We start from the raw sequence: 27475 nt of genomic DNA on the forward strand, positions 1-27475 counted from the left end.
TTCCTGCCTCCAAAGTTTTCCCTAATCACAAGGAGAAGTAGTCCAGGTCTTTGTGGTCGTTGGGATTGTCAGTCCAGATGAAATCGGTTCTCCCGGAATTTCCCAAGATTTCAGAAAACTCTGCCTTGGCCGCCGCAAAAAGCTCCTCATCCCTTTCACGGTCCCCATTGTTTTCCTGCTGAGGCTGCTTGTAGCAATCCACGGGGATGGGATACACGACCAGGCGGAGATCCGGCAGCTCCAAGGTTTTCTGCAGCAGATCCTTGAGCATGGCCTTGGACAGGGAATTGCCGTGGAGTCTCAGGTAGCGCAGGCGGGAGCAGCGCCGGAGCGTCGGGAGCAGCGCCTCCAGGTGGGAGTCGTTCATGTCACAATAACTGAGTTTCAGGTACAGCAGCGAGGCCGAGGTTTCCTCCAGCAGCAGCTGGAGAGGCTCCAGGAGGTATTCAGAGAGATCCAGGCCACTCAGACCCAACCTTTTGAGGGCCGGAGCGTGGATGCTTTGGGAGAGGAAGGCGAGGTCATCGGGAACAAGGGAGCAGAAGACCAATTCCAAGCTTTCCAACGGAGCCTGGAGGTCGCTGGCGGGAGGGAAAAGAGAGAGGTGAGGCCCAAGGAAGGATTGGTGGGAGCTGGGAATGTTGGGATTCCTGGGGGAAACGTGGGGAATAAGAACTGGGACTGCATCTGTGGAATCGCTCGACTGTGGGATGGGTGAGGCCAGGAAAAAGCTGCAAGAACTTCGAGTTCAATCCCTGAAAACCCTGGGATTTTGGAACGATGGGGTCATGCAGTTATGGAATAGGTGAGTTTGGGAATGGTCTCCAAGAACATCAAGTTAAAGGTTTGAGAATAATGGAATCATGAGATCAAGGAATCATGGAATTGCCAAATTGAATTGTGGAATTATGGAACGGCCGAAGTGTGAAAAAAGCGCCAAAACCATCAATTTTGACCCCTGAAAACTCTGAGATTTTGGAATGATGGGATTCTGGAGTCATGGAAGGGGTGAGCTTGGAAATGTCTCTGAAACCATCAAGTCTGACTTCTGAAAATCCTGGGATTGTGGAATTGTGGGATCATGGAATCATGGAATCACTGAGGTTGGGCAAAATCTCCAAGACCATCAAGTTCATGTAGTGAAAATCCTGGGATTGTGGGATCATAGAGCCCGGGAGTTGTGGAATTCTGCAGTTAGGGATTCATGGAAAAGGCTTCAGGATCATCAAGTCCAATCTTTGTGAATACTGGAATCAAGACATTATGGGATCATGGAATCATGGAGCCCTGGACTATTGGGATCATGGGAACCTGGGATCACTAAGGTTGAAAAGATCTCAGGGACCATGAAGCCCAAACTTTGGGAATTCTGGAATCAAGGATTGGGATAATGGAATCATAGGACTATTGGGATAATGAAATCCTGGAGTCATGGGGTCACTAAGAATGGAGAAGATCTCCAAGATCTTGAAGTTCAGCCTTTGGGAATCCTGGAATTAGGAAATTTTGGGATCATGGAATTATAGGATGACAGAATAATTGAATCATGAACTATTGGGATAATGGAATCACGGGATCATGGGAACACTGGGATAATGAATTCCTGGAATCAGTGGATCCTTCAGGCTGGAAAAGACTCTCAAGACCATTGAGCCCAAACTTGTGGAATCCTGGAAAGACGGAATTTTGGGATCATGAGCTTCTGGGATAATGGAAACATTGAGTCATGAACTACTGGGATAACGGAATCATGGGATCATGGGAATACTGGCATTGAAAAATCCTGGATTCCTGGGATCGCTGAGATTGGAAAAGACCTCCAAGATCCAGAAGTGCAGCTTTTGCGAATCCTGGCACAGGGAATTCTGGGATCATGGAATTATGGCACAATGGAGTCACAAACTCTTGGGATAACGGAATAATGGGAACATCGGGATAATGAAACCCTGGAACCACGGGATCACTCAGGCTGGAAAATACCCCCAAGATCCCCATGCACAACCCTTGGGAATCGCCACAGAGCGCTGGACGGAACTGCTCAGTGGGGAACTCACCAGAGGATCTGGCGCAGATTCCCGGAAAACTGGGTAGATGTCAGCTTGAGCTCCCGCAGGCTGGGCAGCATTCTCAGGTGCCTGGCCACCCACTGGATTCCAACGGCTGATTCCGGCGTCGTGCGCCGATCCTTCACGTTGTCGTCCTCGAGCACGAGGCTGCGCAGCTCCGGGAAGCGCGAGAGGTGCGGCAGGATCACCAAGAGCTCAGTCAATCCCAAATTGTTGAAGACCAGTTCCACCCTCCGCAGACAGGATGGATCCAGAGATTCCAACAAAGTCACGATCCCTAGTGCTGAAATTTGGTTTGCTTTGAATTCGCGGCACCTGATGCGCAGCGAGCCGGCTCCTCCATCCTGGAGCGCGTCCCGCAGGTCCCTGTAGGATATTCTGTCGACAACCAGGTCGGTGTGGACGTCCACGCCCGGGGGCTGTGGAGCGGCCACAGCCGTGGCACCTCCAGAGGAGCCTTTGTGCCGCTTGGATCTGCGCCTCTGGAATTTCCACTGGTGGATGGACACCTCCAGGCAAGCATCAGCCAAAGCCTCGGTGCTGAACAAGGTGTCGATCCCGGCCGGGAGTCTGATCATGTCCAGCTCACGCAGGCTGGAAAAACTGGTATTAATCATCCAGAACACCCACAAAAATGGATGGAGGAATTGGAGGAATGGGAGGTTGTGGCCGTGCTGGAATTCCCAAAACCCACCTGGAATGGCAGCCGGGCTCTTCCAGCTCCCGCTTGAGCTGAGCCACCACGGCCTGGATGACGGCCTTGACGTAGTCGGTGCAGGGATGATCCCCAAGCAGCTCCTGTCGCCCCACCAGCCTCTGGAAGTGGAGCACTGGGGAAGGCCAAGAAGCCACCAAATCCCGCAGGACCAGGGTTTTTCCATCCAGGAATGCCACTTGGAAAAGGACGGGATAGAGATGGGTAGGAACGGAGGGAAGAGGGCGCTGGGCGACGACGCGGCGGGCGCAGAGGAAAAGGAGGGGATCCATGGATTCTGTGGGCTTGTGGGAAATAGGTGAAAATGAGGGGACACATGAGACAGAGAAATTGAGAATTAAGAATCAAGCATCAAGAAATGCTTTGACTAAAAACTGTGTTTACTGTAATGTACGGTGCTTACAAGAACAGGAGGAGAGCAAGGCTTCAGGGTGAGGTCAAGAGCTAAGAATTTGCAAACAGGATGCAAAGACAAAAGCACTACAGGAAAAGGGAGTCCTCAGGTCCCTGAAACCAGGAAATCTGCTACCAAAGTCTGGAAGACGACCAAAGGACGAAAAAGAGAGAATGAGCAAGGAGGTAAGGTGAAGTGTTCATCAGAGAGGAAAACTATTTACTTCATCCCCAAGACCCCCAGATGACCACCAGAGCGAGCAGAAAGGAACAATGCACAGCCAGAAAGAGGCGTGGAGTTGATTTTAATAGGAAGCAGAGGCAGGCAATGAATGTGTATCAGGCGCATTGTGCAGTCCCAGTTTGTAGAGAATGAAAGGAGAGGCGCAGGTCACCAAAGCTGTGCATGTTTGTGCAGGAGCCATCCCCCATGCGCCTCAGCGCTGAATAAATACACACCTACTCTTATATTTTATTTTAAGAGTTATAGAGAGTTTTTCCACCTTTCACCCCCAGGATGCACAACCATCAGAGGAGAATTCCAGGGAGACTTTGAATCCAAGGATATCCCGAAGAAAAGAGAAGCTGTGGGAGAAGGAGGGGCCGGTGTTGTGAGGGCACCCCCAGCGCAGCTCCCTAAAAGGAGGGGCGTGGAGTATCCCCACCCCACCAAGGCCACCCCAAAATCTCACAAGGATCTGAAACCCCTCCGGGAATCTCGTAATTCCCACAGGAATCCCCAGATTATCGCAAAGACTCCTCAGGGATCCCCAAAACCGCCGCTGCCGCCCCCCCCCCCCCCACCATAGAACCCCCACTCACCGCCTGCCTGCAGGACCCGAACTCGCCCCTGCCCGAAATGAAACCGAAAATTAGGAAGAGTTGCAGTAGCGAATCAGGAACGAGACTCACCCGGAAGGCGGAGTCTTTACTTTTAATTGGTTTTTGCAGGTGTTTGTCATTGTTTTATTGAATTGGAATTGGCTCGAGGCCTGCGTGGGGGGGGGCTCTTTTACATTCTGCCTTTTCATTGGCTCAATGCGCTGTCAATCACTCATCCCTGCCTTCCTATTGGCTGACGCTGGGAGGGAGCGGGAGGTTCGCTCTGAGGGGACTCTGGATTCCCCGCCGAGCCTCTCTCGATGCCGATCTCGATCTCGATCTCGGATCCCAGATCCTGATCCCGATCCCCGATCCCGCGGCCACGGAGCGGCAGCAGGAGCTGAAGGTGCTCCTGGAGCGCTGGGAAGCGGAATTCCTGCGGGAAGGGCGGCGCAAACCCAGCCAGGAGCTCCTGCGGGGCCGCGGAGGGAATTTGTGAGGGGGGGAATCCCTGGATTTGGGGACGGCTGGTTTGGGGGACACCGAACCAACCTGAAAAGATATCACCAAACTCATAGAAAAGTTAGAACACAGCAACAGAAAACAAACCATCTACTCAACAAATGGAACAACACGCTACTTGCCTCATGTCTTAAGACTGTGAAAATGAAAATTAAAGAACTTAACATCACCAACCAAGGTAATATCAACAGCAATGTTCAACTTCAGCAGAACTCAGCAGCTGCTTCACCTACCTCCAATTTAACTTTGCCGAAGCCTGTATATTTTGCAAACTTTACTAAGTAAATATTTGCCTTGTCAACCTGTTTTTTTACAGTTCCACTCAGAATACCACGCCAATACTGCAAATATGGGTTGCAGTTTGCTAAATATGTCCTAAAATCTGTAGTGCAAATTTTGCTGCTGTTGTTGGTCACAGGTGCTGAAAACAAAATTTCACAAATCTGGTTTTTTATAGTTGCTGAAAAGGTATTTTATCAGAGTTGCAAATATAGCCTGCAATTTTATAATTGTGTGTTGAAGTTCACAGCAGCATGCTTGTTAACTTTATTCATATACATTGCAACAGCATCATACTCAATCAGCCACCCTGAAAAATTTGAAGATCTTGCTAATATTAGAAGTTCAACAAAACAAATCTGTTTGGATTGGTTTAGTAAAAGTTACTGCATTGACAAATTAGAATTGCAAAGTTTTCTAAAATACTTACCTCTTATCGCTTCTGTTTACAATGTTTAAAATTTATTGAAGGTTTCTTTTAATACATATTAGAAAATTTTTGCCTTTAGTCTAAAGTCTCGATCCTGGCCACATTGAGATTTAGACTAAGCAAAAAGAAATGTTTACCATCAAAGCCTTCTCAGTCTGTTTCAATTGTGGCCAGACTGAAATTTGACTGACAAGGAGAAAAATTATTAATCCAAATATTTCTAAGCTAAAAATAAACCAAGTCATTTTGATGAGCTAATTTAGCCTTGCAAAAGCTAAAACCTTTTCCTTTGGGCTAAACGTGAAGAATCTTATCCGCAGAAGATTCTCCTAAATTATCATTTTAAGGAAAACTCCTCAACAGTATTAAACACTAAAATTGGATTGTAACATATCAGCAATGATAATTGTCACCACATTGAGGTAATTGAAATGTGCAGGTTTTGTTCCTGTTTCAATTTCTATAAACAAAAGGGGAGAAAGGACAGATAGAAACACGTGTGTTCTTAATTGAAAGAGTTTTAAGTTAAATGGTTTATTGGTTTTTTTTAATAAAACAAAGGGGATTAAGGAATAAAGGAAATATATATCTTCTTATTTGAAATGGTTTTAAGTTAAATGGTTTCTTGTTTTTTAAAATGTTAACGGTGTTGAACTAAATGGTTCTGGTTTAATATTGAATTGTAACGTTGTAGTTATGAAGCATTGAGCCTGTAACATGTCAAACTAAAAATGGTGGTGTTAACAGTTTTCTAAATAAAACACCACAACTCCAATGATACATCAAGCACATCCATAACTTGGAATACTAAGCTTATAAAATATTATAAAAAAAAAATTTTAGTTTTTAACCAAGAAAGGGTGAATTGTGGAGTGAATATCGCAGCTTTTCTAAAAGATGCAATTTGAAACCGAGCCAGCCTGCCAGGCAGGTACCTGTGTGAAAATCCCAGCTCATCTATTGGACTTTAAGTGTTAAAGCATCATTGGTCGAGAAGGTGAATGACAGAAATTGGAACCAACCAGCTGTGTGAGCCCGGGAAAGATCAAGCACCCTATTTAAGGGTGCTCACAAAAGAATAAAGAGCTGAAGTCTTGTTACAGTGAACTACGAGCGTCGCGGTTTGTCTCGGACCCGGCTCCCCCGGCAGCCAAACAAATGAAACAACAGAAACAATTGGAACAGGAAAAAAAAAAAAAAACAGGCAGAAAAGCACCAAAATGAAAGGAAAACCACACTGGAATGATACAGAAAAGCACCGGGATGAGGCAGAGAACGCGCAGATTTCGGGAGGAACGCGGCGGAGCTTTTCCACGATGGAGGCTCTGAGCTTTTCCTGCCTCCAAAGTTTTCCCAAATCACAAGGAGAAGTAGTCCAGGTCTTTGTGGTCGTTGGGATTGTCAGTCCAGATGAAATCAGTTCTCCCGGAATTTCCCAAGATTTCAGAAAACTCTGCCTTGGCCGCCGCAAAAAGCTCCTCATCCCTTTCACGGTCCCCATTGTTTTCCTGCTGAGGCTGCTTGTAGCAATCCACGGGGAAGGGATACACGACCAGGCGGAGATCTGGCAGCTCCAAGGTTTTCTGGAGCAGATCCTTGAGCACAGCCGTGGACAGGAAATTGCCGTAGAGTCTCAGGTAGCGCAGGTGGGAGCAGCGCCGGAGCATCGGGAGCAGCGCCTCCAGGTGGGAGTCGTTCATGCCACAATAACTGAGTTTCAGGTACAGCAGCGAGGCCGAGGTTTCCTCCAGCAGCAGCTGGAGAGGCTCCAGGAGGTATTCAGAGAGATCCAGGCCACTCAGACCCAACCTTTTGAGGGCCGGAGCGTGGATGCTTTGGGAGAGGAAGGCGAGGTCATCGGGAACGAGGGAGCAGAAGACCAATTCCAAGCTTTCCAATGGAGCCTGGAGGTCGCTGGCGGGAGGGAAAAGAGAGAGGGGAGGCCCAAGGGAGGATTGGTGGGAGCTGGGAATGTTGGGATTCCTGGGGGAAACGTGGGGAATAAGAACTGGGACTGCATCTGTGGAATCGCCCAACTGTGGGATGGGTGAGGCCGGGAAAAAGCTGCAAGAACTTCGAGTTCAATCCCTGAAAACCCTGGGATTTTGGAACGATGGCGTCATGCTGTTATGGAATAGGTGAGTTTGGGAATGGTCTCCAAGAACATCAAGTTAAAGGTTTGAGAATAATGGAATCATGAGATCAAGGAATCATGGAATTGCCAAATTGAATTGTGGAATTATGGAACGGCCGAAGTTTGAAAAAAGCGCCAAAACCATCAATTTTGACCCCTGAAAACTCTGAGATTTTGGAATGATGGGATTCTGGAGTCATGGAAGGGGTGAGCTTGGAAATGTCTCTGAAACCATCAAGTCTGACTTCTGAAAATCCTGGGATTGTGGAATTGTGGGATCATGGAATCATGGAATCACTGAGGTTGGGCAATATCTCCAAGACCATCAAGTTCATGTATTGAAAATCCTGGGATTGTGGGATCATAGAGCCCGGGAGTTGTGGAATTCTGCAGTTAGGGATTCATGGAAAAGGCTTCAGGATCATCAAGTCCAATCTTTGTGAATACTGGAATCAAGACATTATGGGATCATGGAATCATGGAGCCCTGGAATATTGGGATCATGGGAACCTGGGATCACTAAGGTTGAAAAGATCTCAGGGACCATGAAGCCCAAACTTTGGGAATTCTGGAATCAAGGATTGGGATAATGGAATCATAGGACTATTGGGATAATGAAATCCTGGAGTCATGGGGTCACTAAGAATGGAGAAGATCTCCAAGATCTTGAAGTTCAGCCTTTGGGAATCCTGGAATTAGGAAATTTTGGGATCATGGAATTATAGGATGACAGAATAATTGAATCATGAACTATTGGGATAATGGAATCACGGGATCATGGGAACACTGGGATAATGAATTCCTGGAATCAGTGGATCCTTCAGGCTGGAAAAGACTCTCAAGACCATTGAGCCCAAACTTGTGGAATCCTGGAAAGACGGAATTTTGGGATCATGAGCTTCTGGGATAATGGAAACATTGAGTCATGAACTACTGGGATAACGGAATCATGGGATCATGGGAATACTGGCATTGAAAAATCCTGGATTCCTGGGATCGCTGAGATTGGAAAAGACCTCCAAGATCCAGAAGTGCAGCTTTTGCGAATCCTGGCACAGGGAATTCTGGGATCATGGAATTATGGCACAATGGAGTCACAAACTCTTGGGATAACGGAATCATGGGAACATCGGGATAATGAAACCCTGGAACCACGGGATCACTCAGGTTGGAAAATACCCCCAAGATCCCCATGCACAACCCTTGGGAATCGCCACAGAGCGCTGGACGGAACTGCTCAGTGGGGAACTCACCAGAGGATCCGGCGCAGATTCCCGGAAAACTGGGTAGATGTCAGCTTGAGCTCCCGCAGGCTGGGCAGCATTCTCAGGTGCCTGGCCACCCACTGGATTCCAACGGCTGATTCCGGCGTCGTGCGCCGATCCTTCACGTTGTCGTCCTCGAGCACGAGGCTGCGCAGCTCTGGGAAGCGCGAGAGGTGCGGCAGGATCACCAAGAGCTCAGTCAATCCCAAATTGTTGAAGACCAGTTCCACCCTCCGCAGACAGGATGGATCCAGAGATTCCAACAAAGTCACGATCCCTAGTGCTGAAATTTGGTTTGCTTTGAATTCGCGGCACCTGATGCGCAGCGAGCCGGCTCCTCCATCCTGGAGCGCGTCCCGCAGGTCCCTGTAGGATATTCTGTCGACAACCAGGTCGGTGTGGACGTCCACGCCCGGGGGCTGTGGAGCGGCCACAGCCGTGGCACCTCCAGAGGAGCCTTTGTGCCGCTTGGATCTGCGCCTCTGGAATTCCCGCTGGTGCTTGGACACCTCCAGGCAAGCATCAGCCAAAGCCTCGGTGCTGAACAAGGTGTCGATCCCAGCCGGGAGTCTGATCATGTCCAGCTCACGCAGGCTGGAAAAACTGGTATTAATCATCCAGAACACCCACAAAAATGGATGGAGGAATTGGAGGAATGGGAGGTTGTGGCCGTGCTGGAATTCCCAAAACCCACCTGGAATGGCAGCCGGGCTCTTCCAGCTCCCGCTTGAGCTGAGCCACCACGGCCTGGATGACGGCCTTGACGTAGTTGGTGCAGGGATGATCCCCAAGCAGCTCCTGTCGCCCCACCAGCCTCTGGAAGTGGAGCACTGGGGAAGGCCAAGAAGCCACCAAATCCCGCAGGACAAGGGGTCTTCCATCCAGGAATGCCACTTGGAAAAGGACGGGATAGAGATGGGTAGGAACGGAGGGAAGAGGGCGCTGGGCGACGACGCGGCGGGCGCAGAGGAAAAGGAGGGGATCCATGGATTCTGTGGGCTTGTGGGAAATAGGGGAAAATGAGGGGACACATGAGACAGAGAAATTGAGAATTAAGAATCAAGCATCAAGAAATGCTTTGACTAAAAACTGTGTTTACTGTAATGTACGGTGCTTACAAGAACAGGAGGAGAGCAAGGCTTCAGGGTGAGGTCAAGAGCTAAGAATTTGAAAACAGGATGCAAAGACAAAAGCACTACAGGAAAAGGGAGTCCTCAGGTCCCTGAAACCAGGAAATCTGCTACCAAAGTCTGGAAGATGACCAAAGGACTAAAAAGAGAGAATGAGCAAGGAGGTAAGGTGAAATGTTCATCAGAGAGGAAGACTATTTACTTCATCCCCAAGACCCCCAGATGACCACCAGAGCGAGCAAAAAGGAACAATGCACAGCCAGAAAGAGGCGTGGAGTTGATTTTAATAGGAAGCAGAGGCAGGCAATGAATGTGTATCAGGCGCATTGTGCAGTCCCAGTTTGTAGAGAATGAAAGGAGAGGCGCAGGTCACCAAAGCTGTGCATGTTTGTGCAGGAGCCATCCCCCATGCGCCTCAGCGCTGAATAAATACACACCTACTCTTATATTTTATTTTAAGAGTTATAGAGAGTTTTTCCACCTTTCAGCCCCAGGATGCACAATCACCAGGGGAAAATTCCAGGGAAACTCCGAATCCAAGGATATCCCGAAGAAAAGAGAAGCTGTGGGAGAAGGTGGGGCCGGTGTTGTGAGGGCACCCCCAGCGCAGCTCCCCAAAAAGAGGGACGTGGAGTATCCCCACCCCACCAAGGCCACCCCAAAGTCACTCAAGGATCTGAAACCCCTCCGGGAATCTCGTAATTCCCACAGGAATCCCCAGATCATTTCAAGGTCCCCTCAGGGATCCCCAAAACCGGCGCTGCCGCCCACCCCGTCCCCCGCCCCCCACCATAGAACCCCCACTCACCGCCTGCCTGCAGGACCCGAACTCGCCCCTGCCCGAAATGAAACCGAAAATTAGGAAGAGTTGCAGTAGCGAATCAGGAACGAGACTCACCCGGAAGGCTGAGTCTTTACTTTTAATTGGTTTTTGCAGGTGTTTGTCATTGTTTTATTGAATTGGAATTGGCTCGAGGCCTGCGGGGGGGGAACTCTTTTACACTCTGCCTTTTCATTGGCTCAGTGCGCTGTCAATCACTCACCCCTGCCTTCCTATTGGCTGGCTCTCGGAGGGAGCGGGAGGTTCGCTCTGAGGGGACTCTGGATTCCCCGCCGAGCCTCTCTCGATGCCGATCTCGATCTCGGATCCCAGATCCTGATCCCGATCCCCGATTCCTCGGCCATGGAGCGGCAGCAGGGGCTGAAGGTGCTGCTGAAGCGCTGGGAAGCGGAATTCCTGCGGGAAGGGCGGCGCAAACCCAGCCAGGTGCTCCTGAGGGGCCACGGCGGGAATTTGTGAGGGGGGGAAAGAAATCCCTGAGGGGGAATCCCTGGGATTGGTGGGCGGCGGGATGGTGGTTTGGGGGTCCCCAGGGTGTTTTTGGGGTGCTGCGAGGTATTTAGGGTGGTTTATGGGGATCCTGGAATGAGGCACGTTTGGTTTACGGGGTCTTGGGGCTTTTTGGGGTGTCCTTGGGCTGGTTTTCGGTTGTCTTTGAGGTGGTTTTGGGGTGCTGGGACAGGTTTAGTGGTGTTTTGGGGATCCCTGCAATGAGGAGGATTTTTTAGGGGGGTACTGGGTGGTTTTGGAGTGTCCTTGGAATGTTTTTTTTGTGTTCTGGGGGGGTCCCCAGGGTGGTTTAGGGGTGTCCTGGTGATTTTTGGGGTGTCCTTGGGGTGGTTGAGGTGGTTTTGGGGTGCTGGGGGTGGGGATTTGGGGGTTCTGGGGTTTTTTTTGGGGGTGTCCTTAAAGTGGTTCAGGGAGTCCCTGGAATGGGGCAGGTTTGGTTTAGGGGGGTCCTGGTGGATTTTGGGGTGAATTTTTAAAAAGCAAAATCTTCCCTCCCCACTAAAAAAATCCAAATCCATAAAGCACTTCCAAATCCTCCTGCTAAAACCTCAAATCCCCCAAAAAATTCTCAAATCCCAAAAACCCCAAATCCCCCCAAAAAACCTAAACACCATTTTCCACCTCCAAACCCAAAGAACCCCAAATCCTAAAAAAAACCCAAAAACCCCAAATCCCTCTAAACTTCAAAAACCCCCAAATTCCAAAAACCCCTCAAATCTCTAAAAACTCAGATTCCCTTCAAAAATCCCAAATCCCAAAATACCCCAAATCCCAAAAAAAACCCCAAATCCTTGAAAAAACCCAAATCCTAAAAGCACCCCAAAATTCCCCCAAAAAAATCCGGTTAAAGCCATCCCGTGCCTCAGTTTCCCTGAAGAAATCCAATCCGTTAATCCCATTAATCCAAATAATCCCATTAATCCAATTACTCTAAATAATCCCAATAATCCAGATAATCCCATTCATCCAAATAATCCCAATTAATCCCGATAATCCCATTAATCCCAATAATCCCATTAATCCAATTACTCTAAATGATCTCAATAATCCAAATAATCCCAATAACCCCAATAATCCCATTAATCCAGATAATCCCATTAATCCAAATAATCCCATTAATATAAATAATCCAAAGAATCCAAAGAATCCCAATAATCCAAATAAACCCATTAATAGAAATAATCCAAAGAATCCCAATCATTCCATTAATCCCAATATCCCCATTAATCCCATTAATCTCAATTATCCAATTGATCCCAATAATCCAGATAATCCCATTAATTCCATTAATCCCAATATTCCCAATAATCCCAATAATTCCATTAATCTCAATAATCCAATTGATCCCATTAATCCAAATAATCCAGATAATCCCATTAATCTCAATAATCCCATTAATCCCAATAATCCCATTAATCCCATTAATCCAAATAATCCCGATAATCCAAATAATCCCATTAATCCCAATAATCCGGATAATCCAAATAATCCCATTAATCCCAATAATCCCAATAATCCCAATAATCCCAATCCCATTATCCCAACCCCCAGCACTGCCAGGCCCGGGTGAGCCTGGGGAGGGGACAGGGACACCCTGGGGACACTGAGGGGACACCCTGGGGACACTGAGGGGACACCCTGGGGACCTTCTTCTTTTTCAGGGTGATTTTTTCGAGCCCTTGTGGGTTTTAGCTGCAGTTTTATTTCTATTTTATTTCTATTTTATTCCTATTTTATTTCTATTTGTATTATATTTCTATTTTATTTGCATTTTATTCGTATTTGTATTTTATTTCTGTTTGTATTTTCAGTCTCGGGTTTGGTTGATACTTTTTTTTTTTTTAGTTGGCAGCGTTTTTATTATATGTTTCTTGGATTAATTAAGTTAATTCATTAAATTAATTAATTTAAAATATTTTCATGTTATACGGATTGTATTTATCTTAATATTTGCCAAAAGACGATTTTATAACGTGGATTTATAACAAGGGAGTCCCCATTCCCAGTTTGGGATCCCCATTCCCAGTTTGGGGTTTCCATTCCCAGTTTGGGATCCCCATTCCCAGTTTGGGATCCCCATTCCCAGTTTGGGGTCCCCATTTCCATATCCCCTATCCCATTTTCCTCTCCCTATTTCTCCCCAAACTTTCCCCAAACTTTCCCCAATTTTCCCCAATTTTCCCCATTTTCCAGCCCCAATTCCCACCCAATTTCCCCCCAATTTTTCCCCATTTTCCCATTTCCAACCTCAAATTTCCCTGTCCCATTTCCCCCTAAATTTTCCCATTTTCCAACCCCAAATTCCTTTCCCCATTCCCCCAATTTTTCCCATTTTCCATTTTCCAGACCCAATTCCCTTCCCCATTCCCCCAATTTTTCCCATTTTCCAACCCCAAATTCTTTTCCCCATTTCCCCCTAAATTTTCCCCAAATTTTCGCTTTTCCAACCCCACATTCCCACCCCATTTCCCCCAAATTCCCCCAAATTTTCCCCCATTTTCCCTTTTCCAACCCCAATTCCCTGCCCTCATTTCTCCAAATTTCCCCATTTCCCCTTTTCCATCCCAAATTCCTTTCCCCAAATTTTCCCTAAACTTTCCCCCAAATTTCCCCAATTTTCCCTTTTCCAAACCCAAATTCCTTTCCCCAAACTTTCCCCAATTTCCCCCCAAACTTTCCCCAAATTTCCCCCATTTTCCCTTTTCCAAACCCAAATTCCTTTCCCTATTTCCCCCAAATTTTCCCCAGATTTCCCCCAAATTTCCCCCAAATTTCCCCCAGATTTCCCCCAAACTTCCCCCAAACTTTCCCCAAATTTTCCCCAAACTTTCCCTAAATTTCCCCATTTTCCCTTTTCCAAACCCAAATTCCTTTCCCTATTCCCCCCAAATTTCCCCCAAATTTCCCCCAAACTTTCCCCAAATTCCCCCAAATTTTCCCCTTTTCCCAAATTTCCCCAATTCCCTGTCCCGTTTCTCCGGTCCCGTCCCTGTCCCCTCTCTGTCCCCTCCCCCTGGCGCTCCGCCACCGCCGCCGTCACAGCCATGGCGGCGCAGGGGACACCGGGGACCTTGGCGACAGCGACAGGGCCACCCTCGGGGCCACCCTCGGGGCCACCCTCGGGGCCACCCTCGGGGCCACCCCCGGGGCCACCCTCGGGGCCACCCCCGGTGTCGCCGTTTGTGCCACCCCTGGATTGCAGCGGCGATGACGCGCAGGCCATGGGCCGGGAGCCGCTTCCCATCCTGCGCCAGGTACCGGGAATGTCGCCTCCTGTCCCCTCCTGTCACCCGGGGATCACTGGGAATGTCCCCTCCTGTCACCCGGGGACCACCGGGAATGTCCCCTCCTGTCCCCTCCTGTCCCCAGGGATCACCGGGAATGTCGCCTCCTGTTCCCGGGGATCACCGGGAATGTCGCCTCCTGTCCCCCGGGGATCACCGGGAATGTCGCCTCCTGTCCCCTCTTGTCGCCTCCTGTTCCCCAGGGATCACCGGGAATGTCCCCTCCTGTCCCATCCTGTCCCCTCCCGTCCCCTCCTGTCACCACAGGGATCATTCGGGAATGTCCCCTCCTGTCCCTTCCTGTCCCCTCCTGTCGCCTCCCGTCCCCCAGGGATCATCGGGAATGTCCCCTCCTGTCCCCCAGATTCCCACTGGGAATCCAGTGTCGCCTCCTGTCCTCAGGGATCACTGGGAATGTCGCTTCGTGTCCCCTCCTGTCCCCCCAGAGATCATCGGGAATGTCGCCTCCTGTCCCCCCCCCCGAGGGATCATCGGGAATGTCGCCTCCTGTCCCCTCCTGTCCCCAGGGATCACCGGGAATGTCCCATCCTGTCCCCTCTTGTCCCCCAGTGTCCCCCCAGGAATGTCCCCCCCCCCGTCGTGTCCCCAACCCTCAATCCCTGTCGCCATTCCCAGATTTTGGCCGCCTGCGCTTTTCCCGAACTTTTGGAATCTCCCGCTCTCCCCGAGGCCGCGCGGGATCGCGCGCGGAGAATCCTGCGGGAAATGGATTCTGGGAATATCGGTGGGAATGGCGATCCCAAAAGATTTTGGGGTTTTGGGGGTCACTGGGGTGGGAAATAGATTCTGGGAATGTCGATCCCAAAAGATTTTGGGGTCACTGGGGTGGGAAATGGATTCTGGGAATGTCGATCCCAAAAGATTTTGGGGTCACCCGGGAGGGAAATGGATTCTGGGAATGGCGATCCCAAAAGATTTGGGGGTTTTTGGGGTCACCAGGGAAGGAAATGGATTCTGGGAATGTCGATCCCGAAAGATTTTGGGGTTTTGGGGGTCACCGGGGGTGGGAAATGGATTCTGGGAATGTCGATCCCAAAAGATTTTGGGGTCACCAGGGTGGGAAATGGATTCCGGAAATAGCGGTGGAAATATTGATGATCCCATGGGATTTGGGGCTGATCCCATGGGATTTCTCAGTGATCCCGCTGGATTTGGGGTCCTGCTGGAATTGGGGTCGATCCCGTGGGATTTCCCTGCGATTCCGCTGGATTTGGGATCCCGCTGGATTCGGGGCTGATCCCATGGGATTTGGGATCCCACTGGATTTGGGGCTGATCCCATGGGATTTGGGATCCTGCTGGATTTGGGGTTGATCCCATGGGATTTGGGATCCTGCTGGATTCGGGGCTGATCCCATGGGATTTGGGATCCTGCTGGATTTGGGGTTGATCCCATGGGATTTGGGATCCTGCTGGATTCGGGGCCGATCCCGTTCCCACAGGGGGATACAACCACGAGCACCGATCCCACAAGGTCCCCGCCAAAATTTCCCGGTTCCTGGAATTCCGGGATGGGGGCGTCCCCTGTGACCCCAAAAACATCGTCCTGTGCAGTGGGACCGCAACAGTGATCCCGGTGAGCAACGGGATTTGGGATTTGGGATGTGGGATGTGGGATTTGGGATTTGGGATATGGGATTTGGGATTTGGGATTTGGGATTTGGGATTTGGGATATGGGATGTGAGATTTGGGATATAGGATTTGGGATATGGGATGTGGGATATGGGATATGGGAATGGGATGTGGGATATGGGATTTGGGATATGGATGTGGGATTTGGGAATGGGATGTGGGATTTGGGAATGGGATGTGGGATATGGGATTTGGGATATGGGATTTGGGAATGGGATGTGGGATTTGGGATTTGGGATATGGGAATGGGATGTGGGATATGGGAATGGGATGTGGGATTTAGGATTTGGGAATGGGATGTGGGATTTGGGATATGGGATGTGGGATTTGGGATTTGGGATTTGGGATATGGGATGTGGGATGTGGGAAAGGCAATGTGGATCCCAAACCGGGAATGGGAACCCTAAACTGGGAATGGGGATCCCAAACTGGGAATGGGGATCCCAAACTGGGAATGGAGCCGATGCCAAACTGGGAATGGGGACCCCAAACTGGGAATGGAGCCGATCCCAAACTGGGAATGGGGATCCCAAACTGGGAATGGGGATCCCAAACTGGCAATGCCGCTCCCGGTGCCGCTCCCGGTGCCGCTCGCAGTTCGTGCTCTCTCTGTTCGTGTCTCCGCCGCCGTCGCTGCCCCCCGGGGTTCTGGTTCCGGTACCGGGTCCCGCTCTGTGCCGGGCGCTGCCGGGGCTGGCGGGGGCCGAGCCGGTTCCGTACCCGCTGCTCGAGGCTCGCGGCTGGGCCGTGGACGTGGCCGCACTGCGCCGGAAAATTCGGGAATGTCGGGACCGCTGCGAGCCCCGAGTGCTGTGGGTGGTGAACCCCGGGGACCCCACGGGTGAGTCCGGAGGCTCCGTTTAACTTTAGGCTCAGTCTAAACCCATCCCGAGCCTCAGTTCCCCTTTAAACTCAGCTTAAACCCATCCCGGGCCTCAGTTTCCCCTTTAAGCTCAGCTTAAACCCATCCCGTGCCTCAGTTTCCCTTTGAGCTCAGCCTAAACCCATCCCGTGCCTCAGTTTCCCTTTGAGCTCAGCCTAAACCCATCCCGTGCCTCAGTTTCCCCTTAGGCTCGGCTTAAACCCGTCCCGTGCCTCAGTTTCCCTTTGAGCTCAGCCTAAACCCATCCCGAGCCTCAGTTTCTCTTTAGGCTCAGCTTAAACCCATCCCGTGCCTCAGTTTCCCTTTGAGCTCAGCCTAAACCCATCCCGTGCCTCAGTTTCCCTTTAGTCTCGGTTTAAACCCATCCCGTGCCTTAGTTTCCCCTTTAAGCTCAGCTTAAACCCATCCCGGGCCTCAGTTTCCCCTTTAAGCTCAGCTTAAACCCATCCCGTGCCTCAGTTTCCCCTTTAGGTTCGGTCTAAACCCATCCCGAGCCTCACTTTCCCCTTAGGCTGGGTTTAACCCCTTAGGTCACGTGCTAAGCCGGGCTCTCATGGAGGAGCTCGTGGCCATCGCGGTTCAGGAGTCGCTGCTGCTGCTCGCGCACGAGGTGAGCGGGAATTCCGGGATTTGGGAATTTTTTTTTTTGGGGGGGGGGGGGGGAATTATTTTGGGATTTTTTTTCAGGAATTTTTTGGGGATTTGTCTGGAATTTTTTGGGGATTTTTCTGGTATTTTGGGGGATTTTTCGGGATTTTTGGGGGATTATTTTGGAATTTTGGGGGGATTTTTCGGGAATTTTGAGGTATTTTTTTTCTGGAATATCTTTGGGAATTGTTTGGAATTTTTCCGCCAATTTTTTTTTTTTTGGGGGGGGGGGGGGGAGGAAATTTTTTTATGGGAATCGTTTTGAGATTTTTTTTCAGGAATTCTTTCTTGGAACAGTTTCAAGAAATTCTTTTGGGGAATTTTTTTCGGGGACAATTTTTTTTATTTTCGGGGGGAAGGAAATTTTTGCCACAATTCCCGTGGGAATTTTTTTTTTTTTCCGGGGTAATTTTTTTTCCCCCCCCCGTGGGATTTTTTTTTTTTTGGGGGGGGGGGGATGTATTTGGGAATTTTTTAATTTTTTTTTTGGGAATTCTTTCCCGGCCCAGGTGCACCAGGAGCGATCCTTCAGCCCCCGGCGCCCCTTCCTGCCCTTCCGGCGCCTCCTGGGCGAGCTGGGGCCGCCCGTGGCCACCGAGCTGCAGCTCGTGAGCCTCTACTCCCTGTCCAAGAGCGCCGCCGGCGAGTGAGGAAAACCGGGAATCCCGGGAATCCCGGGAATTCTGGGAATTCTGGGAATTCTGGGAATTCTGGGAATGGGTCGGGAATTTTGGGAATGCTGGGAATGCTGGGAATGGGGTGGAAGGGGGTGCGAGGATGGTGGTGGTGACCCAGGAATGGATTTTGGGAAGATTCCTGGAGCTGGAATTCTGGGAATCCTGGGAATTTGGGAATTCTGGGTATTTCGGGAATGGGTCGGGAATTTGGGGAATTCTGGGAATTCTGGGAATGGGTTGGGAATTTTGGGAATTTTGGGAGTGCTGGGAATGGGGTGGAAGGGGGTGTGAGGATGGTGGTGGTGACCCAGGAATGGATTTTGGGAAGATTCCTGGAGCTGGAATTTCGGGAATTCTGGGAATTTGGGGAATTCTGGGAATTCTGGGAATCCTGGGAATTTAGGAATTCTGAGAATTCTGGGAATCCTGGGAATTCTGGGAATTCTGGGAATGGGTTGGGAATTTTGGGAATGCTGGGAATGCTGGGAATGGGGTGGAAGGGGGTGTGAGGATGGTGGTGGTGACCCAGGAGTGGATTTTGGGAAGATTCTTGGAGCTGGAATTTCGGGAATTTTGGGAATTCTGGGAATTCTGGGAATCCTGGGTATTTCGGGAATGGGTCGGGAATTTGGGGAATTCTGGGAATTCTGGGAATGGGTTGGGAATTTTGGGAATGCTGGGAATGGGATGGAAGGGGGTGTGAGGATGGTGGTGGTGACCCAGGAGTGGATTTTGGGAAGATTCCTGGAGCTGGAATTTCGGGAATTTTGGGAATTCTGGGAATTCTGGGAATCCTGGGAATTCCGGGAATTCTGGGAATTCTGGGAATGAGTTGGGAATTTTGGGAATCCTGGGAATTCTGGGAATTCTGGGAATTCTGGGAATGGGTTGGGAATTTTGGGAATTCTGGGAATTCTGGGAATCCTGGGAATTCGGGAATTCTGGGAATTTAGGAATTCTGGGAATCCTGGGAATTCAGGAATTCCGGGAATTCTGGGAATCCTGGGAATGGGTTGGGAATTCTGGGAATTCTGGGAGTTTTGGGAATGGGGTGGAAGGGGGTGAGAGGATGGCGGTGGTCTGGGAATTCCAGGAATTTTGGGAATTTTGGGAATTCGGGGAATTTTGGGAATACTGGGAATGTCAGTGTTGGTATCCCAGGAGTGGATTCCAAGTGGAATCCCTGGAGCTGGGATTCCAGGAATTTTGGCAATGTTCCAGGAGCGGGTTCTGGGTGGGGTTCCTGGAACTGGAATTTCAGGAATTTTTGGAATTCTGGGAATGTTTCAGGAGCAGGATCTGGGAGCTGGAATATTTTGGGGAATTTTGGGAATTGTGGGAATGTTCCAGGAGCGGGTTCCAGGCCGGGTTCTGGAATATTTTGGGGAATTTTGGGAATTGTGGAATGTTCCAGGATCAGGTTCTGGAATATTTTGGGGAATTTTGGGAATTTTCCAGGAGCGGGTTCCAGGCCGGGTTCTGGAACATTTTGGGAATTTTGGGAATTCTGGGAATGTTCCAGGAGCGGGTTCCAGCCGGGTTCTGGAATATTTTTGGGAATTGTGGGAATGTTCCAGGAGCGGGTTCCGGCCCGGTTCTGGAATATTTTTGGAATTTTGGGAATTCTGGGATGTTCCAGGAGCGGGTTCCGGGCCAGGTTCCTGGATCTGGAATATTTTTGGGAATGTTGGGAATTGTGGGAATGTTCCAGGAGCGGGTTCTGGAATATTTTTGGGAATTTTGGAATGTTCCAGGAGCGGGTTCTGGGCCGGGTTCTGGAATATTTTTGGGAATGTTGGGAATTGTGGGAATGTTCCAGGAGCGGGTTCTGGAATATTTTTGGGAATTGTGGGATGTTCCAGGAGCGGGTTCCGGGCCGGGTTCCTGGAGCTGCTGAACCTGGACCCGCGGCTCCGGGCCCCGTTCCAGCTGGCCCAGTCCCTGGCCCGGCCCTGCGTTCCCGGCCGGATCCTCCTGGAGCTGAGCCTGGACACCCCGGAACAGCCGGACCCCGTCCACGCCCAGCTGGAAAAGGTGAAAAATCCCGGGAATCTGTCCCAGGAATACCAGGAATGCCAGAAATCCCAGGAATCCCAGAAATCGCAGAAATTCCAGGAATCCCAGAAATGCCAGGAATGCCAGAAATGCCAGAAATCCCATCCCAGGAATCCCAGAAATGCCAGGAATCCAATGTCCCATAAATCCCATAAATCCCAGAAATCCAATGTCTCATAAATCCCAGAAATCCCATCGATCTCAGAAATTCCATCAATCCCATCGATCCCAGAAATCCAATGTCTCATAAATCCCAGAAATCCCAGAAATCCCAGAAATCCCAGAAATCCCAGAAATCCAATGTCCCAGAAATTCCATCAATCCCATCGATCCCATCGATCCCAGAAATCCAATGTCCCATAATTCCCATAAATCCAATGTCCCATTAATCCCATCAATCCCATCAATCCCATCAATCCCATCAATCCCATCAATCCCATAAATCCAATTTCCATAAATCCCAGAAATCCAATGTCCCATCAATCCCATCCTGAAATCCCATCATCCCATTTTCCTGTTATCCCAATCCCATTATCCCCAATCCCATTAATCCCATTAATCCCTGACCAATTAATATCCATCCTGTTAATCCCATTGATCCCAATCCAGTCGAGCTCATTAATCCCAAACCATCAATCCCATTAATCCCATTAATCCCATTAATCCCATTAATCCAATTAATCCCATGATTCACAAATCCCATTAATCCATTAATTAGTCCAAGCCCTATTAGTCTCTATCCCATTTATCCAGTCCATCCTATCAATCCCAATCCCATTAATCCCGTCACTCCCATTAATCCCATTATTCTCATTAATACTAATTAATACTCATTAATCTCAATCTCAATCCCACGAATCACCTCAATGCACTTATTCTCAATCCCATTAATTCCATTAATCCCGTTAATCCCGTTAATCCCAATCCCATAATTCCAGAAGGAGCTGGATCCCATCCCAACCCCATTAATCCCATTAATCCCATTAATCCCATTAATCTCAATCCCATTAATCCCATTAATCCCAACCCCAGTAGTCCCAGTAGTCCCATTAATCCCAACCCCAGTAGTCCCATCAATCCCATTAATCCCATTAATCCCATTAATCTCAATCCCATTAATTCCATTAATCCCAACCCCATTAGTCCCATTAATCCCATTAATCCCAACCCCAGTAGTCCCATTAATCCATTAATCCAACCCCAGTAGTCCCATTAATCCCATTAATCCCATTAATCTCAATCCCATTAATTCCATTAATCCCAACCCCATTAATCCCATCAATCCTATTAATCCCATTAGTCCCATTAATCCCATTAGTCCCATTAATCCCATTAATCCAAATCCCATCAATCCCATTAATTAATGCCATTAATTAATGCCATTAATTAATCCCACAATTCCAGCACTGGCGGGCCCTGTGCCGGGACTTGGCCTCCAACGCCCGCCGGGCGCTGCGGGAGCTCGGCCGAGCCCCCGGGATCCGGTGCCAGCCCCCGGCCGGGGGACCCCGAGTGTTCCCCAGGATGGAGATCCCGCCCCGAGCCCGGAGCCACGCCCGGGTGAGACTGCGGGGACGGGGACAGCGACAGCGACAGCGACAGGGACAGGGGACAGCGACAGCGACAGCGACAGGGACAGGGGACAGGGATAGGGACAGGGACAGGGGACAGGGGACAGCGACAGGGACAGGGGACAGGGATAGGGGACAGGGACAGGGATAGGGACAGGGGACAGCGACAGGGGACAGGGACAGGGATAGGGACAGGGGACAGCGACAGGGACAGGGGACAGCGACAGCGACAGGGGACAGGGACAGGGGACAGGACAGGGACAGGGGACGGGGACAGCGACAGGGGACAGGGACAGGAGACAGGGACAGCGACAGGGACAGGGGACAGCGACAGGGATAGGGATAGGGACAGGGGACAGGGACAGGGGACAGGGGACAGGGGACAGGGGACAGGGGACAGGGGACAGGGACAGGGGACAGGGATAGGGACAGGGACAGGGACAGGGGACAGGCGACAGGGACAGCGACAGGGACAGGGGATAGGGATAGGGACAGGGGACAGGGGACAGGGGACAGCGACAGGGGACAGGGATAGGGGACAGGGACAGGGATAGGGGACAGGGACAGCGACAGGAGACAGGGACAGGGGACAGGGACAGGGGACAGGGGACAGGGGACAGCGACAGGGACAGGGGACAGCGACAGGGACAGGGGACAGGGACAGGACACAGGGAGGGGACAAGGACACATCCGGAGGGGACAGGGACACTTTGGGGGGACAAGGACACACAGGGAGGGGACAGGAACAGGGACACCAGGAGGGGACAGGGACAGGGTACAAACACAGAGGGGACAGGGACACACCCAGAGGGGACAGGGACACACACTGGAGGGGACAGGGACACTCGGGAGGGGGACAGGGGACACCCTGGGGACACGGGGACAACGGGGGGGGACAGGGGGTCACTCTGCGACAGGGGACAATGTGGGGGGTGATGGGAACCCTCTGGTGTGGGACAGCCTGGGGGACACTTTGGGGACACTTTGGGGACACCCTGGGGACACGGTGGGGACAAGGCCAGCCCCGCGGTGTCCCCGTGTCGCAGCCGCTGTGTCCCCGCGGCAGGCGCTGGGCCTGGAGCCCGACGTTTTCTTCTGCCGGCGGCTGCAGGAGGCCACGGGGCTGGTGGTGACCCCGGGGAGCCACTTCGGGATGGGAGGGGACAGCGGCCACCTGGGGTACGGCGACACTGGGGACACTGGGGACACTGGGGACACTGGGGACACTGGGGGGAATGGGGACACTGGGGACACTGGGGACACTGGGGGGAATGGGGGGGGAATGGGGACACTGGGGACACTGGGGACACTGGGGGGAATGGGGACACTGGGGACACTGGGGGGAATGGGGACATTGGGGGACAATGGGGACACTGGGGAGATTGGGGGATATTGGGAATATTGGGGACATTGGGGGGACATTGGGGACACTGGGGACACTGGGGGAAATGGGGACATTGGGAACATTGGGGACACTGGGGGGATTGGGGGATATTGGGAATATTGGGGACATTGGGGACATTGGGGACATTGGGGGGACATTGGGGACACTGCGGGGGTGGGGAATGAGGGTGGGGTTGGGTGTTGGGATTTGGGGATTTGGGGATGTTGGGATTTTGGGATTTGGGATTTGGGGATTTGGGATTTGGGGATTGGGGATTTGGGATTTGGGATTTGGGGATTTGGGATTTGGGGATTTGGGGATTTGGGGATTTGGGGATTTGGGGATTTGGGGATTGGAGATTTGGGATTTGGGATGTTGGGTTGTTGGGATTTGGGGATTTGGGGGATTTGGGGATTTGGGGATTTGGGATTTGGGATTTGGGGATTTGGGATTTGGGGGATGTTGGATTTTGGGATGTTGGATTTTTGGGATTTGGGGATTTTGGGATTTTGGGATGTTGGATTTTTGGGATTTGGGGATGTTGGATTTTTGGGATTTGGGGATGTTGAATGTTGGGATTTGGGTTTGTTGGATTTTAGGGTCTTGGGATTTTAGGATTTGGGGATTTGGGGATGCTGGATTTTGGGATTTTTGGATTTTGGGATGTTGGATTTTGGGATGTTGGATTTTGGGATGTAGATCAGAATTGGGTGCTGGATTTGGGATGTGGGGTTGTTGGAATTTTGGGATTTGGGGATGTTGGGATTTTGGGATTTGGGTCTTGGATTTTGGGATGGTGAACGTTGGGATTTGGGGATTTTGGAATTGTTGGGATTTCGGGATGTTGGAATCCTGGGATTTTTGGATTTGGGATTTAGGATTAGGAGATTTGGGGATTTGCAGATTTGAGGATTTTGGGATTTGGAGATCGTGGGATTTAGGTTTTGGGAATTTGGAATTTGGGGCTTTGGGATTTGGGATTTTGGGATTTGGGGCTTTGGGATTTTGGGATTTGGGGCTTTGGGATTTTGGAATTTGGGGCTTTGGGATTTGGATTTTGGGATTTTGGGATTTGGGGCTTTGGGATTTTGGAATTTGGGGCTTTGGGATTTGGGATTTGGGATTTTGGGGCTTTGGGATTTGGGATTTTGGGATTTTGGGATTTGGGGCTTTGGGATTTTGGGATTTGGGATTTTGGGATTTGGGGGCTTTGGGATTTTGGAATTTGGGGCTTTGGGATTTGGGATTTTGGGATTTTGGGATTTGGGGCTTTGGGATTTTGGGATTTGGGATTTTGGGATTTGGGGCTGTGTGATTTGGGGATTTTGGCATTTTGGGGATTTGGGGAATTATTTTTGGGGGATTTGGGGCTTTGTGATTTGGGGATTTGGGGATTTTGGGAATTATTATTTTGGGATTTGGGGATTTTGGGAATTACTGTTTTGGGATTTGGGGATTTGGGGGATTTTTGGGATTTTTGGGATTTTGGGCATTATTATTATTTGGGATTTGTGCCTTTGTGATTTTGTGATTTTTGTGATTTTGTGATTTTGTGATTTTGGGATTTTGTGATTTGGGGATTTTGTGATTTTGTGATTTGGGGATTTTTTGGATTTTGTGATTTTGTGATTTTTGTGATTTTGTGATTTTGTGATTTTGTGATTTGGTGATTTGGTGATTTGGTGATTTGGTGATTTTTGTGATTTTGGGAATTTTGGATTTTGTGATTTTGTGACTCATTATCATTTGTGATTTGGGATTTGGGGATTTTGGGATTTTGTGACTCATTATCATTTGTGATTTGTCCCCCCCTCCCCCCAGGCTGTCTCTGCTGCTGCCGGGGCCGGTTCTGGGCCGGGCCCTGCGGCTCCTGCGCCGCTTCCACGCCCAATTCCTGCGGGAATTCTCCTGAGTCAAAAATACCCCGGGAATTCCCTTTTTTTTTTTGGGAATTCCGGGAAAAATTCCCCCAAAAAAACTTCGACCCCACCCGGGAATTCCGGGACGACGCCACGGAAAAAAAAATGGGGAATTTCAGCAAAGGAGAAGCCCCCGAAATTCCTGAATTTTATTTTATTTTATTTTATTTTATTTTATTTTATTTTATTTTATTTTATTTTATTTTATTTTATTTTATTTTATTTTATTTTATTTTATTTTGTTTGGAGGGTGGTTTGGGATTTGGGATTGGAATTTTTTGGGATTTGGGATTCGGGAATTTGGGATTGGATTTTTGGGAATTTGGGATGGGATTTTTGGGGTTGGATTTTTGGGAATTTGGAAATGGAATTGGGGAATTCTGGGATTGGGATTTGGGAATTTGGGATTTTTGGGAATCCGGGATTGGATTTTTGGGAATTTGAAATGGAATTTGGGAATTCTGGGATTGGGATTTGGGAATTTGGGATTTTTGGGAATCCGGGTTTGGATTTTTGGGAATCCGGGATTGGGATTTGGGAATTTGGGAATCTTGCATTGGGATTTTTGGGAATTTGGGATTGGGATTTGGGAATCTGGGATTTTGGGATTTTGGGGAATTTGGATTGGAATTCTGGGATTGGATTTGGGAATTTGGGATTGGGAATTGGGAATTTGGAATCTTGCATTGGGATTTTTGGGAATTTGGGATTGGGATTTGGGAATCTGAGATTGGATTTTTGGGAATTTGGGAATTTGGGATTGGAATTCTGGGATTGGATTTTGGGAATCTGGGATTGGGATTTGGGAATTTGGGATTTTTGGGAATTTGGGATTGGAATTCTGGGATATTTTAGGAATCTAGGGTAGGGAATTTTGGGATTCTGGGATTGGGATTGGTTGGGAATTTGGGATTTTTGGGAATTTGGGATTGGATTTTTGGGAATTTGGAATTTTTTGGGGAATCCAGGATTGGATTTTGGGAATTGGGGATTGGGATTCTGGGATTGGGAATTTTGGGAATCTGGGATTGGGATTTGGGATTTTGGGATTTTGGGGAATTCTGGGATTTGATTTTTGGGAATCTGGGTTTGGGATGTGTAAAATCCAGGGATCCAATCTCCTTTCCCAGGAACCCAAATCTTTTTTTTTTTCCTGGGACCAAAATCCTTTTTTCCAGGAATAAAATAATAAAATAATAAAATAATAAAATAATAAACTCGCCTTTTCCAGGGAATTCATTGATTGATTAATTAATTAATCTGATTTTTAAAATTATTTTTAGGTTTTTTTTTCTCTCCCCCCCCCCCCCATTTTTCCTAAGGGAAAAAATCTCCAAGATCCAAATCCAAGATTTTTTTTTTCCATTTCTTTATTAAATCCAGGCATAAAATCCCCAAAAAAATTGCAATAAAATCCCAATAAATTACCAATAAAATCCCAATAAATTCCCCCCAAAATCCCAATAAATTCCCCAAAAATAAAAAAAAATCCCAATAAATTCCCAGTAAAATCCCAATTAAATCCCAATAAATTTCCAATAAAATCCCGATAAAATTCCGAAAAAATCCCAGTAAATTCCTCCCAAAATCCCAATAAATTCCCCAAAAAAATCCCAAAAAATCCCAATAAATTCCCAAAAAAATCCCAGTAAAATCCCAATAAATTCCCCCAAAAATCCCAACAATTTCCCAAAAAAATCCCGATAAATTCCCAATAAAATCCAATAAAGTCCCGATAAAATCCCAATAAATTCCCAATAAAATCCCGATAAAATCCCGAATTTCCCGATGTTTTTCCCTCATCTGAGGGCCAGGATTTCTGGAAGCCAAGCGGGAAAGGCTCCGGAATTCCACGGGCAGGAGGCGCCTCCAGAATCTTCGATCGCGCCCGAAAATCTGAGCTGGGAATCGGGGAGAGCCTGGGGGGGGGGGAAAATAAATAAATAAATAAATCTGGGATTGGGATCCCAAAATTCCCAAAAATTCTGATCCCCAAATCCCAAAATTCCAATCCCCAAATCCCAAAAATTCTAATCCCAAATTCCCAAAAATTCCAATCCCAAATCCCCAAATCCCAATCCCCAATTCCCCCAAATCCAACCTAAAATTCCCAAAAATTCCAATCCCAAATTCCCAAAAATTCCAGTCCCAAATTCCCAAAATTCCCAAAATTCCGATCCCAGATTTCCCCCAAAAATTCCAATCCCAAATTCCCAAAAATTCCAATCCCAAATTTCCAATCCCAGATTTCCCAAAAAATCCAATCCCAAATTTCCTAAAAATCCAATCCCAAA

General features: G+C 49.0%; 3 protein-coding genes across 6 annotated transcripts; 1 reads left to right on the top strand and 2 right to left on the bottom strand.

The window, feature by feature from the left end:
* On the bottom strand, nucleotides 1-2728 carry LOC148225626 (leucine-rich repeat-containing protein 14-like). Its single transcript, XM_088180526.1, has 2 exons — nucleotides 2055-2728; nucleotides 1-581 (listed from the first exon to the last, which is right to left on the bottom strand). The coding sequence occupies exons 1-2, from the start codon at nucleotides 2681-2683 to the stop codon at nucleotides 26-28; spliced, it is 1185 nt and encodes a 394-aa protein (XP_088036652.1). The 5' UTR covers nucleotides 2684-2728; the 3' UTR covers nucleotides 1-25.
* Nucleotides 2729-5729: 3001 nt separating this feature from the next.
* Nucleotides 5730-10834, bottom strand: LOC148225627 (leucine-rich repeat-containing protein 14-like). 4 transcript variants are annotated; one of them, XM_088180511.1, is made up of 5 exons: nucleotides 10565-10834; nucleotides 10238-10319; nucleotides 9321-9625; nucleotides 8615-9220; nucleotides 5730-7141 (listed from the first exon to the last, which is right to left on the bottom strand). In XM_088180511.1, the coding sequence occupies exons 3-5, from the start codon at nucleotides 9611-9613 to the stop codon at nucleotides 6586-6588; spliced, it is 1455 nt and encodes a 484-aa protein (XP_088036637.1). In that variant the 5' UTR covers nucleotides 9614-9625; nucleotides 10238-10319; nucleotides 10565-10834; the 3' UTR covers nucleotides 5730-6585. The 4 variants fall into 4 exon arrangements, with proteins under 4 accessions (XP_088036637.1, XP_088036626.1, XP_088036632.1 ...); XM_088180500.1 differs by having other exon boundaries at nucleotides 10194-10319; XM_088180506.1 differs by having other exon boundaries at nucleotides 9745-10319.
* A 3317-nt stretch (nucleotides 10835-14151) lies between these two features.
* LOC106864454 (alanine aminotransferase 1-like) lies at nucleotides 14152-25838 on the top strand. Its single transcript, XM_088164352.1, has 10 exons — nucleotides 14152-14361; nucleotides 15028-15136; nucleotides 15854-15987; nucleotides 16642-16885; nucleotides 17458-17537; nucleotides 18085-18221; nucleotides 20115-20286; nucleotides 21712-21867; nucleotides 22945-23057; nucleotides 25084-25838. Exons 1-10 carry the CDS (start codon nucleotides 14152-14154, stop codon nucleotides 25172-25174), a joined length of 1446 nt encoding a protein of 481 aa, XP_088020478.1. The 3' UTR covers nucleotides 25175-25838.
* Nucleotides 25839-27475: the final 1637 nt, after the last annotated feature.

Source organism: Sturnus vulgaris, chromosome 1, assembly GCF_052056855.1.
Source record: "Sturnus vulgaris isolate bStuVul1 chromosome 1, bStuVul1.hap1, whole genome shotgun sequence".
NCBI lineage: Eukaryota > Metazoa > Chordata > Aves > Passeriformes > Sturnidae > Sturnus > Sturnus vulgaris.

Bases quoted from the DNA above. Each gene is read 5' to 3' on its own strand.
- LOC106864454 (XM_088164352.1), top strand. From the start codon at position 14,152: ATGGCGGCGCAGGGGACACCGGGGACCTTGGCGACAGCGACAGGGCCA. The intron at 15,137-15,853 runs GTGGGAATGGCG...CCGTTCCCACAG, and splicing joins AATGGATTCTGGGAATATCG to GGGGATACAACCACGAGCAC. The intron at 17,538-18,084 runs GTGAGCGGGAAT...TTCCCGGCCCAG, and splicing joins TGCTGCTGCTCGCGCACGAG to GTGCACCAGGAGCGATCCTT.
- LOC148225627 (XM_088180515.1), bottom strand. From the start codon at position 9,613: ATGGATCCCCTCCTTTTCCTCTGCGCCCGCCGCGTCGTCGCCCAGCGC. The intron at 9,221-9,320 runs GTGGGTTTTGGG...CAGTTTTTCCAG, and splicing joins GAGCCCGGCTGCCATTCCAG to CCTGCGTGAGCTGGACATGA. The intron at 7,142-8,614 runs GTGAGTTCCCCA...CCCTCCCGCCAG, and splicing joins AATCTGCGCCGGATCCTCTG to CGACCTCCAGGCTCCATTGG.
- LOC148225626 (XM_088180526.1), bottom strand. From the start codon at position 2,683: ATGATTAATACCAGTTTTTCCAGCCTGCGTGAGCTGGACATGATCAGA. The intron at 582-2,054 runs GTGAGTTCCCCA...CCCTCCCGCCAG, and splicing joins AATCTGCGCCAGATCCTCTG to CGACCTCCAGGCTCCGTTGG.